The sequence below is a fragment of the Loxodonta africana genome, chromosome 24, assembly GCF_030014295.1.
Source record: "Loxodonta africana isolate mLoxAfr1 chromosome 24, mLoxAfr1.hap2, whole genome shotgun sequence".
In the NCBI taxonomy this organism is placed as follows: domain Eukaryota; kingdom Metazoa; phylum Chordata; class Mammalia; order Proboscidea; family Elephantidae; genus Loxodonta; species Loxodonta africana.
Window position 1 is genome coordinate 58541891 of NC_087365.1, and position 16947 is coordinate 58558837.

At 46.1% G+C, this 16947-nt stretch overlaps 2 protein-coding genes across 2 annotated transcripts; one reads left to right on the forward strand and one right to left on the reverse strand.

Moving 5' to 3' along the window:
- The first annotated feature begins 336 nt into the window (after nt 1-336).
- Nucleotides 337-9517, forward strand: TUBB1 (tubulin beta 1 class VI). The gene is made up of 4 exons (XM_003419952.3): nt 337-522; nt 4017-4125; nt 7323-7433; nt 7977-9517. The coding sequence occupies exons 1-4, from the start codon at nt 466-468 to the stop codon at nt 9053-9055; spliced, it is 1356 nt and encodes a 451-aa protein (XP_003420000.1). The 5' UTR covers nt 337-465; the 3' UTR covers nt 9056-9517.
- Nucleotides 9518-12864: 3347 nt separating this feature from the next.
- Nucleotides 12865-16482, reverse strand: ATP5F1E (ATP synthase F1 subunit epsilon). Its single transcript, XM_023538778.2, has 3 exons — nt 16335-16482; nt 14442-14568; nt 12865-12997 (listed from the first exon to the last, which is right to left on the reverse strand). The coding sequence occupies exons 1-2, from the start codon at nt 16364-16366 to the stop codon at nt 14445-14447; spliced, it is 156 nt and encodes a 51-aa protein (XP_023394546.1). The 5' UTR covers nt 16367-16482; the 3' UTR covers nt 12865-12997; nt 14442-14444.
- Nucleotides 16483-16947: the final 465 nt, after the last annotated feature.

The following is a 16947-nucleotide window of genomic DNA, read 5'->3' on the forward strand; positions in this document are numbered from 1 at the left end:
GTGATGGGGCTGGCCAAAGTAGTTAGTTTATGGTTGGTTTGGATGGGGACAGCTCTTGGAGGTGGATCCCATCAACCCAGCAAGCTAGGGGCAGTTATGGTACCTACACACTTCACCAGCCAGGAGCCCAGAGTCCACACTGGTGCCCCAGACCACCAAGGATGGCCAGGCCTCCAGGGGGTCCTGTGCACACAGGCTGCCTCTGGTCTTGCACTCTAGGAAATGACCCGGCAATGTTCTGTGAGGAACAGATAACACACCCCCTTCCAGACCATGATGGGCAGTGAGTAAGGAAGCCCTGGGGGTGGGAGAGCCTGACTGGGCGGGACACACCCTGGGTCACATTGTGTGGGTGGCTTGGTCAACTGGGATGACCAGAGTGGTGTCAGGCTCACACGGGTGACGAGTGGCTCTCCCAGACCCTGAGGACCCGGTGGAAAGCTTAGACTTGGGCACCGAGCAAGAATGCGTGAAATCGTACACATCCAGGTTGGCCAGTGTGGTAACCAGATCGGAGCCAAGGTAAGAAACGTCCGCTGACTCGGGCTAGCTTCACAATGATCTTAGGTGTAGCCAACGAAGAAAGTGCCATCAATTAGCTGGGAAGACAAGGGGCCCAGCAGATTGGGTGCGCTTGTTAAAATCTAATTTAGTAAGCAATAACACTCTTAGTTAGAGATACAGGAAATAGTAAAGGCTCAGGGGGTTAATTTAATTAACCTTAATTTTGCTGATAATCACATCTGTATAATACACAAGTCAACCACTTTTCCTTTCATCATCTTAGTGAGGAACTTTCCATATCTAAAAACAATAATTTATCCCAAAACAGTTTTCCATAGTTTGTTGAGAAACTCCGTATGCCATATCACTGAAGTGTCTTTCCTTCCTCTCCCACATTTGTTGTATTTGTTTATTTGTTATAAACTAAGACAATTTTGGCTCCTTGTTATTTGGGGCCATCAAAACTTTAAGACACATTTAATTGCTGGTGTCATAGAACCTACACTTATTTATTTATTCTCTGGCTCCTTGAACAGTGGTGGTAATTTACTATACAGTACAGACTTGTTATTAATACCGTGGCGAGAGTAGAGCCCTCACTTGCAAGCTATGGTTGGGAAAACACCCTTGGGGATTTTAACATAAGTGAATATATTTTCATTGCACTCGAATATGTGCTTCTTCAGGGCAATCAAAGGAGCCATCCCAGCAACTGCTTCCATATTAAGCGCTTGGAGCGTATCTACATAATAAATATCAGATATGTGACTGAGCGTGCAGTATGTTTTTCACAGTTACAAGAGGAGAGCGAGGCATAATTCTGTACTGTGTGCACACCTGATTAGCAAAATTGTTATTGTATATTTGTTTGTTATAAACTAAGACAAGTCGCTATGAATAGGAATCGACTCGATAGCACTGTTTTTTTTTTTAAGACAAGTCAACTACTGTTCTATTTAGTATGCAAGAAAAATTTAAGAGGTACAAGGTTCTTGTACAGTAGCAGAAATAACTGAAGCACACCCTCTGAAATAGAAATGAGTGAATATCCTCCTCCTAAATTTTTCTGTAAAGTGCCTAACTGAATTGGGTAATACCAAGAAAACAGGTGACAGAGTTCAAGGTCTTCAGCCCTAATTTGAAGATGACCAATAATTTATAATGTAACATCTATCTGACTTGTTCTCTTGGCTATTTGAAAATTACTTTTTACTGGTATGAATTATAGAGAATTTGCAATTGGAACCCACCAGCCACTCTGCAAAAGAAAGATGTGGCCATCTGCTTCTGTAAAGATTACAACCTTGGAAACCTTATGGGGCAGTTCTACTCTGTCCTATAGGGTTGCTATGAGTTGGAATTGACTTGATGGCAGTGGGCTTGGCTTCTTTTGTTTTGGAAGAACGAAATCTTTTGCTTTATTTTTAATTTTTGCTTTAATAGTTTATTTTCTTTGTCGTTGTTGAGAATCTACACAGTGGAACATACACCAACTCAGCAGCTTTTCCATGTACACTTCCGTGACATTGATCACATTCTTCGAGTTGTGCGACCATTCTCACTCTCCTTTTCCGGGTTGTTCCACCTCCATTAACATAAACTCATTGCCCCCTAAAATTCCTATCTAATCTTTCTGGTTACCATTGTTGATTTGATCCCTTTTAGATAGTTCTTTGAGCGAGCTAAGAGTCGTTAATACAGGTGTGTTTTAAACCTGGAGCAAAAACTATTACTGCTTGAGAAGAAGCCATCCTCCTTTCATGCCACGGTGATAAGACGCCGGTAATGACAACGCACGCGCTTTGGGGAATTATTTTTATGCAGTTTTCCCACAAGCCCATCAAGAAGGACTCTCTGCAGGATTTTCGGGGATGTGCATTTTGGTAATCAGGTGTGCACACAGTACGGAATTATGCCTCGCTCTCCTCTTGTAACTGTGAAAAACATACTGCACGCTCAGTCACATATCTGATATTTATTATATAGATATGCTCCAAGCGCTTAATATGGAAGCAGTTGCTGGGATGGCTCCTTTGATTGCCCTGAAGAAGCACATATTCGAGTGCAATGAAAATATATTCACTTATGTTAAAATCCCCAAGGGTGTTTTCCCAACCATAGCTTGCAAGTGAGGGCTCCACTCTGGCCACGGTATTAATAACAAGTCTGTACTTTATAGTAAATTACCACCACTGTCCTCTCTCCGAGTATTATGTCCCAGCTTTAGAAGAGTGAGGACAACAGAAAAGAGTGCAGGGCCTACATAGGGTCTTAGCTTCCGCCCCAGTCATGTGGCCCAGTGGTTAAAGCCCTGGTGGCTCCTTGTTATTTGGGGCCATCAAAACTTTAAGACATTTAATTGGTGGTGTCATAGAACCTACACTTATTTATTCTCTGGCTCCTTGAACAGTGGTGGTAATTTACTATAAAGTACAGACTTGTTATTAATACCGTGGCCAGAGTGGAGCCCTCACTTGCAAGCTATGGTTGGGAAAACACCCTTGGGGATTTTAACATAAGTGAATATATTTTCATTGCACTCGAATATGTGCTTCTTCAGGGCAATCAAAGGAGCCATCCCAGCAACTGCTTCCATATTAAGCGCTTGGAGCATATCTATATAATAAATATCAGATATGTGACTGAGAGTGCAGTATGTTTTTCACAGTTACAAGAGGAGAGCGAGGCATAATTCTGTACCGTGTGCACACCTGATTACCAAAATGCACATCCCCGAAAATCCTGCAGAGAGTCCTTCTTGATGGGCTTGTGGGAAAACTGCATAAAAATAATCCCCCAAAGTGAAATTAGTTATTATCGTGGAAGCAGATAAACATACAGCTGATTTTCATGTAGTGGGGCCTGCACTTCCCCGGTTTGGAGCAGTACATGGCGAAATTAGAGAAACATTGGCTGATGAAAAATTCTGAAACAACAGCTTTAATGAGGACCACGGCCTGAATTTTAACAGGAGCAAAAGCCAATTTAATATTTTATGTGTTTGACATTTTATTTAAGGAACTCAGGTGGGCATAAAAAGCAGCCTTCCTGTCCACAGGACAGGAAGGACCCCATGTGTTAAAGAGTAGAGCTGCCCCATAAGCTTTTCTTGGCTGTAATCTTAATAGATGGCGCAGGACCAGGCAACGTTTCATCCTGTCGAGCTCGAGGGCGCCTAACAACAGCAATAATCTTAACGGAAGCAGATCGCCAGGCCTTTCATCCGAAGGATGGGCTGGAATCCCCAACCTTTAGGTTAGCGGTTGAGGAGCGAACACTTTTTGTGCCACCTAGAGACCTGCATTCGCAGTTAGTAAAGGCAAAAAAAGAATTATGGTGCAGCAAGGCCACTTAGGACAAGGTCCTACAGACGCTCTTGGGGAGGGTCTGGCTGGCCTAGATGCTTCTCGGGCGCTGACTCCTTTCCTGGTGTTCTTTCTGCTGCCTCTCGGGGGCTCGTGCGAGCTCCTGGAGGCTCTCGGGTCCCGACACTGACCTCCTCCTGCTTTCAGTTCTGGGAGGTGATTGGCGAGGAGCACGGCATCGACCCTGTAGGCAGTTACCATGGCGACTCGGCCCTGCAGCTGGAGAGGATCAGCGTGTACTACAACGAGGCCCATGGTAGGTGTGTGGGGGCTGGGGGCTCAGCTTAGAGCGCCGTCTGATAGCCAGAGGGCGGGCCAGAGAAAGAGTAGAGGCCCAGGAGGCACGCACACGAACATGACACACAGAGGCCCAGCGGTGATGGCCTGGGGAGAGGCCGGGGAGGGAGGGCACACTTCTTGGCCAAAACGGATGAAGCACCCATTGCCCTCGAGTCGATTCCAACTCATGGCGACCCTATAGGACAGAGTAGGGTTACCAAGACTGTAAGCTTTACAGGAGCAGACAGCCACATCTTTCTCCCCTGGAGCAGCTGGAGGATTCGAACCATGACCTTTTGGTTAGCAGTCCAACACTTTGCCACCAGGACTCCTAGTTTAGGCACTTCGTTTAAGCCTTGTTTTTTGTTTTGATTCTGTTTTATTTATTTATTTGTGCTGTAGCATTTACAGAGCAAATGAGTTTCTCATTAAACAACACACATACTGTTTTGTGGTATTGGTTGCCAACCCCTCGATGCATCAACACTCTCCCTTTCTTCACCTTGGGCTCCCCATTTTCATTTGTCCAGCTTTCCTGTCCCCTCCTGCCTTCTTGTACTTGCCCCTGGGCTGGTATGCCCATTTGGTCTCATATACATGGTTGAGGTATGGGTATTACTGACTGTTAGTATCAGCTTTTGGCTGAAAGGTGAACCTCAGGAGTGACTTCAGTACTAAGCTAAAAGGGTGTCTGGGGGCCATGCTCTCAGGATTTCTCCTGTCAGACCAGTAAGTCTGGTCTTTTTTTGTGAGTTAGAGTTTGGTTCTACATTTATCTCCAGCTCTGCCCAGGACCCTCTCTTGTGATCCCTGTCGGAGCAGTCGGTAGTGGTAACTGGGCATCATCTAATTGGTCTGGACTCAGTCTGGTGGGGGCTGTGGTAGGTGTGGCCCATTAGTCCTTTGGGCTGATCTTTCCTTGTGTCTTTGGTTTTCTTCATTCTCCCTCACTCTGGACAGAGTGGGACCAGTGGAGTATTTCAGATGGCCGCTCACAAGCTTTTAAGACCCCAGACGCTGCTCAACAAAGTAGGATGTAGAACATTTTCTCTATAAACTATGTTATCCCAATTGAGCTAGATGTCCCTCAAGATCATGGTCCCCAGCCCTCAGCCCAGTAACTCAGTCCCTCAAGGAGTTTGGATGTGTCTGTGAAGCTTCCATGGCCTTGCCTTGGTCAAGTTGTGCTGACTTCCCCAGTATTGTGTACTGTCTTACTCTTCACCAGAGTTACCACTTACCTATTGTCTAGTTAGTGTTTTTCTCTCCCCATCCCTCTCCTGCCATGTAACCATCAAAGATTGTTTCTTCTGTGTGTAAACCTTTTCATGAGTTTTCATAATAGCGATCTCATACAAAATTTGTCCTTTTGTGATTGACTTATTTCACTCAGTGTAACGCCCTCCAGATTCATCCATATTGTGAGATGTTTCACAGATTCATCATTGTTCGTTATCATTGTGTAGTATTCCATTGTGTGTATGTACCATAATTTATTTATCCATTCATCTGTTGATGGGCATTTAGATTGTTTCCATCTTTTTACTATTGTGAACAAGCTGCAATGAACATGGGTGTACATATGTGTATTCGTGTGACAGCTCTTATTTCTCTAGGATATATTCCTAGGAGTGGGATTGCTGGATCATATGGTATTTCTACTTCCAGCTTTCTAAGGAAGCACCATATCATTTTCCAAAATGGTTGTACCATTTTGCACTCTCACCAGCAGTGCATAAGAGTTCCAATCTAATCCATAGCCTCTCCAACATTTGCTATTTTCTGTTTTTTCTATTCACAGCAGTAATGTCGGGGTGAGGCGGTATCTCATTGTATTTTTGATTTGCATTTCTCTAATGGCTAGTGATCATGAACATTTCCTCGTGTCTGTTGGCCACCTGAATGTCTTCTTTGGTGAGGTGTCTGTTCATAGCCTTTGCCCTTTTTTAAATTGGATTATTTGTCTTTTTGTTGTAGAGGTGTTAGATTTTCCTATAGATTTTAGAGATTAGACCTTTGTGGGCATGTCATTGCCAATTTTTTTCCCCCACTTTGTAGGTTCTCTTTTTACTCTTTCGGTGAAGTCTTTTGATGAGCATAAGTGTTTAATTTTTAGAAGATCCCAGTTATCTAATTTGTGTGTTGTTAGTTAACGATTTGTATCCTATTTATGCCGTGTACGAGGGCCTGTAGCATTGACCTTATTTTTTCTCTATGATTTTTTTTAGCTTTTGGTTTTATATTTAGGTAGGTCTTTGATCCGTTTTGAATTAGTTTTTGTGTATGGTGTGAGGTATGGGTCCTGTTTTTTTTTTTTTCTGCATATGGACATCCAATTTTGTCAGCACCATTTGTTGAAAAGACTGTCTTTTCTCCATTTAATGGACTTTGGGCCTTTGTTAAAGATCAGGTGGCCATAGGTCATGGATTTATATCTGGGTTCTCAATTCAGTTCCATCAGTCAATGCATCTGTTGTTGTACTAGTACCAGGCTGTTCTGACTACTGTAGCTGTAGAGCAGATTCTGAGGTCAGGTAGTGCGAGACCTTCTACTTTATTCTTCTTCTTCAATACTGCTTTACTTCTCCAGGGTCTCTTTCCTTTCCATATAAAGTTAGTGATTAATTTTTCCATCTCATTAAGGAATGCTGTTGATATTTGAATCAGAATTGCATTGTATTCGTAGATTGCTTTGGGTAGAATTGACATTTTCATGATGTGGAGTCTACCTACCCATGAGCATGGTACGTTTTCCCATTTATATAGTCTCTTGGTTTCCTGCAATAGTATTTTGTTGTTTTCTTTGTATAGGGCTTTTACGTCCCTTGTTGGACTTATTCCTAAGTATTTTTTTAAGATCCCTTTTTTTTGGTTGTTTTTAAATGAAAACCAGAATAATTTCCAATAGGAAGGATCAGAATCTCTATCACTGGCCATGCAACTAACAAAGCAACAGTGAAAAAAGTACTTTTAAGGTATTTTATAGATTTTTGTGACTGTGGATGGGGAAGGATATGATGGAAGGTGGTAAAATCCCCACCGTACCAAAGATCCCCTTCTGAAACACCTGGTTTCTTTCTTTTTTTTTGGACCAGTATCACAAAGTTCTATTTGGATGAAACATTAACTTTCAGAAAAACAATCTCGCTGGCTTCTTCCTATTTTTGTACACAGGTAAGAAATATGTGCCTCGAGCTGTCTTGGTGGACCTGGAGCCTGGGACGATGGACAGCATCCGATCTAGCAGACTCGGAGCCCTTTTCCAGCCTGATAGTTTTATCCACAGTAGGTGTTTCCAGAAGGTTCTACCAGGAAGAGATGAGGATGCCTCCTAGTGGTACCTTCTCTCTGACACCACCACCTTACTCTGGGCAAGGCAGCTTTGTCGTTTGTTGTTACTGGGTGCCATCCAGTGTATTCTGACTCATCGGGACCCCATGTGACAGGGTAGAGCTGCCCCATAGGGTTTCTAGGCTATAATCTTTACAGGTGCAGATTGCCAGGCCTTTCTCCTGTGGAGCTGCTGGGTGAGTTCAAACTGCCGACCTTTCAGTTAACAGCTGAGCGCTTAACTGCTCTGCCACCAGGGCTCCTTCAGGACTGATATAACCCGTTGCCATCGAGTTGATTTCAGTTCATGGTGACCCCATGTGACAGAGTAGAACTGCCCCATAGGGTTTCTAGGCTGTAATCTTTACGGGAACAGATCGCCAGGCCTTTATCCTGCTGGATGGGTTCAAACCGCCACCCTTGCAGTTAGCGGCCAAGCCCTTAACGGTGGCCCCACCAGGGCTCCTGAGGTAACTTGATGCCTCGTTTTTGCCACAGGTAACTCCGGGGCGGGCAACAACTGGGCCAAGGGCCACTACACCGAGGGGGCCGAGCTGATCGAGAGCGTGATGGACGTGGTGAGGGGCCAGAGCGAGCGCTGTGACTGTCTGCAGGGCTTCCAAATTGTGCACTCCCTAGGCGGGGGCACGGGCTCAGGCATGGGCACACTGCTCCTGAGCAAGATCAGGGAGGAGTTCCCCGACCGCATCCTCAACTCCTTCAGTGTCATGCCATCGCCCAAAGTCTCCGACACCGTGGTGGAGCCCTACAACGCCGTGCTGTCCATCCACCAGCTCATCGAGAATGCCGACGCCTGCTTCTGCATCGACAACGAGGCGCTCTATGACATCTGCTTCCGCACCCTGAAGCTGACCACACCCACCTACGGGGACCTCAACCACCTGGTGTCCCTGACCATGAGCGGCATCACCACATCGCTGCGGTTCCCGGGCCAGCTCAACGCCGATCTGCGCAAGCTGGCGGTGAACATGGTGCCCTTCCCGCGCCTGCACTTCTTCATTCCTGGCTTCGCCCCACTCACCGCCCGCGGCAGCCAGCAGTACCGCGCCCTGTCGGTGGCCGAGCTCACCCAGCAGATGTTTGATGCCCGCAACATCATGGCAGCCTGCGACCCGCGCCGAGGCCGCTACCTGACGGTGGCCTGCATCTTCCGGGGAAAGATGTCCACCAAGGAGGTGGATGATCAGCTGCTGGCCGTGCAGACCAGGAACAGCGACTGCTTCGTGGAGTGGATCCCCAACAACGTCAAGGTGGCCGTCTGCGACATTCCGCCCCGGGGGCTCAGCATGGCCGCCACCTTTCTAGGCAACAACACGGCCATCCAGGAGCTGTTCCGCAGGGTTTCGGAGCAGTTCTCGGCCATGTTCAGAAGGAAGGCATTTGTGCACTGGTACACCAGTGAGGGCATGGACGTCCAGGAGTTTGGAGAGGCGGAGAGCAATACCCATGACCTGGTGTCCGAGTACCAACAGTTTCAAGACGCCAAGGTGGCTCTGGAGGAAGATGGAGGGGTTGCAGAGGGGGAGGAGGCCGGGCCAGAAGACAAGGGACGTTAAGGAGAGAGAAGCTGCCTGGCGGACGCCATCAGCTGGAGGGACAGCACAGCCACGTTTGGAAGCAGCTCTCTGAAGATTAGTGTTTTCCCTCGAGCATCCGAAGCCTGTTCTGCACTGCAACGCCCTGAATGACACAACTCACTATTTGCTTGGAGAGGGGTGGGGGGAGAACTGATAGGCACTGGGGTCTTCTGCTGGCATTTAGTCACCTTGAAGGGCTTGATTGCCAGTGCACTCTGTTAACTTTTCTTCTAATAGCAAAGTGAATTTATCATAAAGTGCTCTTTATTTAAAAAAAAAAAAGTGTCTTGGGTATTCATTGTTTGCATAGCAGGGTGCCAGGCATCGGGCTGCACATGTGGGTTTGTGGGGAGCCACTGTGGGTAACACTGATTTTTAACTCTTTAGTGGCACTTACACACACCCTGGAATCCTGGCCTGGCACCCCGGTGGCTAAGACTCTGTGAACGGCACCCAGCCTCCTACCTCTTTCTTGTGCTTGCTGGCCTCCGGAAATTTCAGGTGACTAACGAATAGATGAGGTGCTCTAACTAACATGCACTGAGTCAACAGGTACTAGTAAAATGTGTGGACGCTGTGTAGACCTCAGCACGTTCACAGGAGAAAGCAGGTGCCCGTGCCACAAAAACACCCGGTCACAAAAGAAAAAACAGAGACAGGCAAAACTAAAGAAGCCCGGTGGTCTGATCTTTATTTCTGAAGAGCTGAGCTTTTAACATATTTGTGTATTTTAAGTTTCTGGTCAGTGCTGGGTTCTGGGAATTCATTAATGATTGTCTTTGCCTTTCCTTGCACAGGCTTTGTTGAAATGCCTTTTTACTTTCATTCTGCCATCACCCCCGAAAATGCTCGGCAGCCTCTTTGCTCTTTGAGAAAGGGCACCCGGCTGCCCTCAGCAACCATTCACAAGTTGGAATTAAGCAGTGGCAGCTGCAGTGTCCTTCCCGGGGATGGAGGGCGTCATCTCATTAGGGAACTTTTAGTTCAAATTAATTTGCAGAAGTTGCCGTAAATGTTTGCACGATGACACAGCATTAGCCATTACACGGTTTTAATCTGCACACATTACAGCACGACCGAATACACAAGCGCGCAATCAAATAAATCACCCATACTTCGTAATTACAGCTTACCCAGCTCTGACGCACAGCCGCCTTGCCTCACGGTAACCGTGAGGGCTTTAACGGCCTTCTAGAATTGCTACTCGGCTCTCGGATGCCGCCCGTGGGTAGCCGGTAATGAGGAGAGGGGATGGGCAGATAGGTGCGTGTGGGCACCTGGGTTCTCAGGTCCTGACCTGTGTTTGGAATCTACAATAATAAAGCAGCTAGATGTCACCTGGCTGCCCTGCGAAATCTCACTCTTCACTAATTCATCTCAAGGGAATAGCTGAAACACACACACACACACACACACACACACACACACACAGAGAGAGAGAAAGCCTTGTCATCGGGAGCACCGACAAGCCTCCTATAGACAAAATTAAAATAATAATTAAAAAACAAACAAACAAAAACCCAGTTTTAAACACTTCCTACAAAAAAAATTACAAGCAAAACCCATTGTTTCAAACACTTTGTACTTGTAGTTCAAGAGGCACCGAACCCAAGAGCACATGTACTGAGAACTGCAGCTACCCACTCTGGGTCTGACATTCCTAAGTTCCTTAGAGGCTGATTTACAACCTCGGATTATGTAAGAATTTAGGCACTGTTTCCTTGAGCACTTTCTCTCTCAAATCTAAAAAAGCAATTACAAAGATGCAAGGGAAGACACGGATTTAAATCTTAAAAAAAAAAAACCTGCTGATTTATATGGCTGCAAACATTTTTGTTTGCTCAATAGTAATCATTGAAGTACCAAGAAATTCAATTTCAAATGGCTAAACTGCTTTATTTCAGACTAAATAAATTCCTTTTCTTGGAGTCTAACTGCCCAGACTGATTAATTTAAGTAGTTAAAAATATTTCAAAACGCATCTCACCATCCTACTCTTTCATATGGTAGAAATAGATTAAAACAAAGGAAAACAAAACATTAACTAGAAACCCAGAGAGATCTGTCCCCTCTGGTTTGGAAACGCTCATTCCTTGAGCGGTATGGTTGCTACGGCGACACGGCTTTGAGTGGAGAGGACAGACTCACAGCATCTGGAGCTTGTTCGACTCCTTCGCTCCACTCACAACGGCACTACCTCACTGCCTCAGAGATCACGGACTAGTTAAGAGACCCACGATTAGGTCTGACCAGGGTCCCCAGGAAACTTGGGCACAGTACTGGGTACAGACAGCCTGCAGGCCAGGATGCAGGGAGCATATTTCAGCATGCTATCGGGACTTTTTTAAATCGGAGAGATAGATAGGCTCCAAGGGCCTTTGCTAGGCAATACATTTGCCTTTTACTCAGTTACTTTCTTTCTGTATCAGAAGCCCTGTCCCTAACCCTCGGCTCCCATTATCCCATCTGCCTTGGTAATAAATGACTTCTAATTACTTGCCTGGAAGTAACTTAGCCCTTTGCCTATTAGCGACTGTCTTCGTCTGGTATCAGAAAGGCCCCGTAGCCTTGGGGTTCATTTATCCCTGTTCCCTGTAATGAAGGGTGCTTCCTAGAACCTCAGTCTTGGAGACCACAGCCCCAACACAGAGGTGCTTTGACGTCAAAACAGCAAGACACTCCTGAGGCAAAGGACTCCGGGGGCTCTGGACCTGCCAGGGCCTGGGGGCGTTGCTCTCCCGTCCAGCTGGGGTACTGCCCACCCATGCCCTAACCTGGAATGAATAAAACCTGGATGTCAAGTGTCAGGCTGGGGCTGGGACAAGAGGTCGTCTCTGGAAGCCCCGGGCAAAGACATTTCCTTCAGCTCATCCTCAGCACTGCCAGGAATTGCCCTGACCCATTACTGTGAGCTTAAGTTCCACAGTACGAACTCCACTAGTGCAGAAGCTGCACGGTGCTTCCAAACCTCCTGCCGAAGTTCCTCCATTCTTCACAAACAGAATTAACATTAAGCAGTTAAACTCTGCCACGGTGTTCCACTCGGCCAAGTGCTTCCAAGTTTCAGAGGAAGAGAAAACCAAAACCCTTGTAACAATTCTTCATCACTAAACTTTTAATGACTAAATGAATCACCCTGCAAACGCCACAGAGCTGTGATCATCACGCTCAGCCGGCAAGCACGAACCTTCAATTTCAATTTCAGCTCGGCTGTCAACTCAATAAGCAAATTATTGAAGAGCTTTGCCTCATTTCCTATGAGATGCTACCAGAATATAGATTCATTTATCAAACAATATGAAAGCATCTGGTGCTGCTGTAAAGACTGATGTTAGGAGCACTCCTCTGTAGGCTGGAAGTGTACACTACATAACAGTGCTAGTTTAGGATTTGGGCTTCTAATCTGTGCTTTCAGCACTTAACTTTTATTTCGGCTTTTACCTAAAAGCAGGGCTATCTGGAGATGCTGCAGCCTACACAAAAGGACGAGGACAGTGGATAATGACCCATCTGCTACCCGGACAAGACCTCTGCGACTCAAAGATAAGGGGCTGAGACGGTCCCAATGACAGTGGCTAACTGACACCACCAATTAATGTCATGAGAAACAGAACTTTCCATTTTGAGACATTTTCAAAATGCTCTCTGTTGCCCTTTGGTCACCAGATGTTAAGTGTGTTCCCTTCCCTTCTGCAAAAACCCCGTTTGTGTGTCATAATCGTGCAGTTGTGCAGACAGTTCCGACAAGGAGAGAAAGTCTGACGGAAACAAAAAACCAAGAGCAAGAGTGAACCATACTTCCATTTATTGGCACTGTCAATCTGTGAACAAGACAGGCATTTTTCCCCCGGATGGAGCTGCCACAACGCTGCCCACAGGTCTTCACCTTGGGAATGCAGCATTTCAAGTGTTAGTCAGGGTCTAGGAGGAAAAAGAAGATGCAACAGTTGCCAGTCCTTTGTTTTCTCTTAAAAATGCAAGACAATGATGGGAAATAAACTCAGCAATAGAACCGTGGCATCCATTCACCTGGCTGGGGCTGAGCCCTGGTACTCGGCTGTACAGAGTGCTGGCTCACATGTACAGCCTTAGCCGGACAGCATCTCCCTGCTAAGTAAACTCAAACCCTCCCCTAACAGTAAAGAAATCACTTTGCCTTCAAAAGACACAAAAATCCTCTGTGCTAATGGGGTAGGGTCCCATCTCCTGTAGGATGTAACGTACAGGGGTCATTATTTTGTTTACAGGAGCCAGACATTACTTCATGACTCCAAGGACATCACAAAGTTACCAGAGTTGGATGCAGAGCCTGGCTTGGTGACGCTGCAGAGGGAAGCTAAGTGATTTTCTCAGTTAGCTCATTGTTAAAACAAAACAACCCAACATATCAGATAAGACAGAGAGCCCCTAAAACAAGGGCTAAATTCAAAACACTACATCTCTAGACTTGTAATAAAATATTTACTAATTCAAAATGAAAATGAAAAGTGCTTAGGGGAGACAGTTCCGATAAGTAAAATTGCTCATAACCACAAGCTGCCGAAGGATTAATATTTATCACACTGTCTTGCTACTGTAGGTCTGAGGCTTTCTTAAAGCAAAACAAGAAAATTAAATCTGAAAAACATCTCTCCGATAATTTGCCTTGCTTATCTTTGAAGTAACAATGTCAACAGAGTAGTTTAGAGATCAAATCACTTTAGTTTGGAGCATAAAAGTCTTAACTCACAAGCTGTACAAAACTGTCTTTTTATTGCACGAGAACTGTAACTTTATATCACCAACATCTTTGAAGAAGTAAAATGAACCAAGCCCTCTGAAAGCATAAATTTAGCAAAATACTACTCACTACAGGGTCTTGCAGATTCTGTTACTTGATAAAACAGTAGGACCCTTGCCTGTACTTCTAGCCTTTATTTTCAGGAAGCAGAGATTTGTGAGAACACTAGCAAATGTGGGGGAAATAAAAATGAAAAGAACTGTAATTTTTCATGCCACTGGTTCTTATGTAACTCCAATAGCAATTACAGAAGTGGGGGAGTTTATCCTCCCAAGTATCTGATTTTGTGCCGACAAATGAAACAAGTTTAATTACAATAAGATGGCTCTGTACCTAGGCATTGCTAAATGAACCGAAAACCAATGTGCCAATTACTTCCACTTGTCAGGGCCGAAACAACATTCTTGATTATGCCAGACTTCTGTAACCTGTGTGCTTTAAGTTATTATCCCACTAACTAACTTTTAAATGTACTTACTGGCCAAAAAAAAAAAGAGAATTCAAGACTAAAAATGCTTTGAGTTTTAAGGTGCTCTAAAAAAAAATTAAGATGCAACTTTTCTTCTATGTAAACCAGTGACTTACAGATTATTCCTTTTTCACTTTTACAATTTTTACGCTGTGCCCAGATGTCTTCTCGGCATTTGCTTTGAATTCAATCTTCATTGCATCCCTTACTGCTTTTGCACAAATCTGGGAGTAGCGGATGTAGCTGGGAAAAAAATGAGAACAAAGAGAAAATTAATTATCAACGATCCAAACAGACTGCTGCATTACTGTGTTCTTGTTTTTCTCCCTATACCTTTCATTTTGGTTCGGCTGTACATTACTGCAGAACTAGCTTTATAAATGACTAACAGCAGAAGGAAAAACACTAGGAGGAAACGTGCTAGAGTAGCAACTGATGTCTGGGTGGGTGATCTTTGGTTTTTCTCCTCTGTACTGTGTTTTCTCTTTAATGAAGTTTTACTAATTTAAAATAAAAGATGCATAAATATTTTTTAAAATCCCCCAGTGCAAGCAAGAAAATACACCAAAAGTTAATATAGAGATTACAACAGGACTTTTTTCCCCTCTATTTAAAATCTTTATATTATTCTTATAAGGTGATGTAAATATAATTAAGAGACAAAAAAGTGTTTTGAAATAATACAGTTCTTACTCTGATCATTTAAAAGCTTTCCTGAGAATAATGGATTTTGCTTCACAAGTATGCCACTCAAAACAGCTCCTCATCAAGGTTTCTAAACGAAAAAGTCCCTGGAGAACATCATCAATGCTTGTAAAATATCTAAAAGCCTGCTTCCTGTTTGGGAGATGGACTCCCATGAACATCTTATTTCCCAAAAGACGTCAGCTAACTTTTTTACACTTTTTGAAAACAAGAAGGGGAGGGGAATCCTGTCTCTTCTCATGCTTTAGTTTGTTTTGGGGGTCAGAGATGAGAGTTCTAATGCTTGCTTCCACTCTTACTAACTGGGCGAGCTGCAACCTTTCTGGCTTCTTTATTTACCTGTAAGAGCAAAAGAATAAAACAAACGGAGAGTAACAGCTGCCTTGGTGGATCGCGATAATTGTCACTACAAAGGAAAGTCGAGCTGGTGCTCAACACATGGCATCTAACCACAGGACCATCATCCCTTCAACTCTACAAAACTATGCTTGACCTCTGCAAGCCAAGAAGCTCTTGAGTTATCGGGCTGTGTATGGTAGTCATATGCTCAAAGGATGTTGCCACTGGAAAGTTCTACTCCACCTAGTCAAACGATAGATTACGTCACCTGTTCAGTCAGTGGGCAGGTAAAGAAATCAGGTGTGACACCTAGACCAATGGTTTTCCCATTACTCCTCGAGAGGGCTCCATACTCGATCTCTCCAAAGGCCACCACTCACCTTTGCACAGCGCTCTCTACAGTGCAACAGGGCTATCACCTGTTTTACCTTCACCCACTTTACATACAAGGAAATCTGAGACCAACAGAAGTCAGTATCCGCAACATTGAACGCCCCACCTCCGTGCTGGAAAGCCGATAACTGCTAACAGTGGTCACAGCGAATCTGATCACCCTTTTGATTTCCCAAAGTGTATGCAACCATAGTGCTTTTACAACATAAACCACACATAATTCAGAAAGAAAAGACTGCTTTAGACAAGAACTGCTCATTCCTTGCTAAGTCTACACATCTGGCAAAGGTTTCCGCTGATGTTCTGTCTGATGCTACAAGGTAGGAAGGGGCAGGGTTTGCCGGCCCAGTTTAGAGACGAGGCCAAAAAGAGCGATGGGCTTCGTCCCCAGCCCGAGGTCGGGGAAGTGGACGGAGATCTGAGCACACTCCCCCCGAGGGCAGGCCGAGTTCTGTGCAGAGCCGCCATCTTGGCGGGCTGTCGGGGCACCGAGGGCGGCATGCGCCGGCGCCTGCCCGGCGTGACCCCCGACCAGGCCTGCCCAGCGCCGCCCCCCGCAGCCCCCGACCTACCTGAGCCCAGCCTGTCGCCAATACGCCACCATGATGTCGCGAGGGAGGCGCTCGTCGGTCCGAATCGCGAGGACACCGCCAATGTCGGATCAGCCGGCTGCCCAGCGACGGAAGGTCAGGCCTGCGAGCGGAAGGGGCGGGGCCTCAGGAACTGCCAATCCCGCGGCTCTTACCCTGCCCCTCCCTCCAATAACAGCCCCTGCCGCCCTGCCGGGAAAGCTCCCCGGCGTCGGAGCCAATGGGGGCGTGCGGCCCGGGCCCGAGTACCAATCCCCGGGCGGGCCGGTGGCCCGCGGCCGCCGATTGGCTCCGCGGAGGCCACGCACTTGTGCCCCTCGGGCTTCCGTAGTGCCCCAGGCGGGGGCAGCCGGGGCAGGAAGGCAGCAGCTCGCGCTCGTCTCCCGCCCCGCGCGAGCGAGGCACCGCGTGGTGTTGGAGCCGGGCTGCGAAGCCAGCGCCGTAGCAGCCGAGTCGGCCGCCGCCTTGGTTACGGCCGGGCGACGGGACAGGGACCCGCCGCGCATCCGAGATGCCTTTCACCGCGGCGGCTAGCCCTATTAAGTCGCCCTATGTCTCGTTCACAGGGAGCGGCAGCTGGCTTGGCCCCTCTACT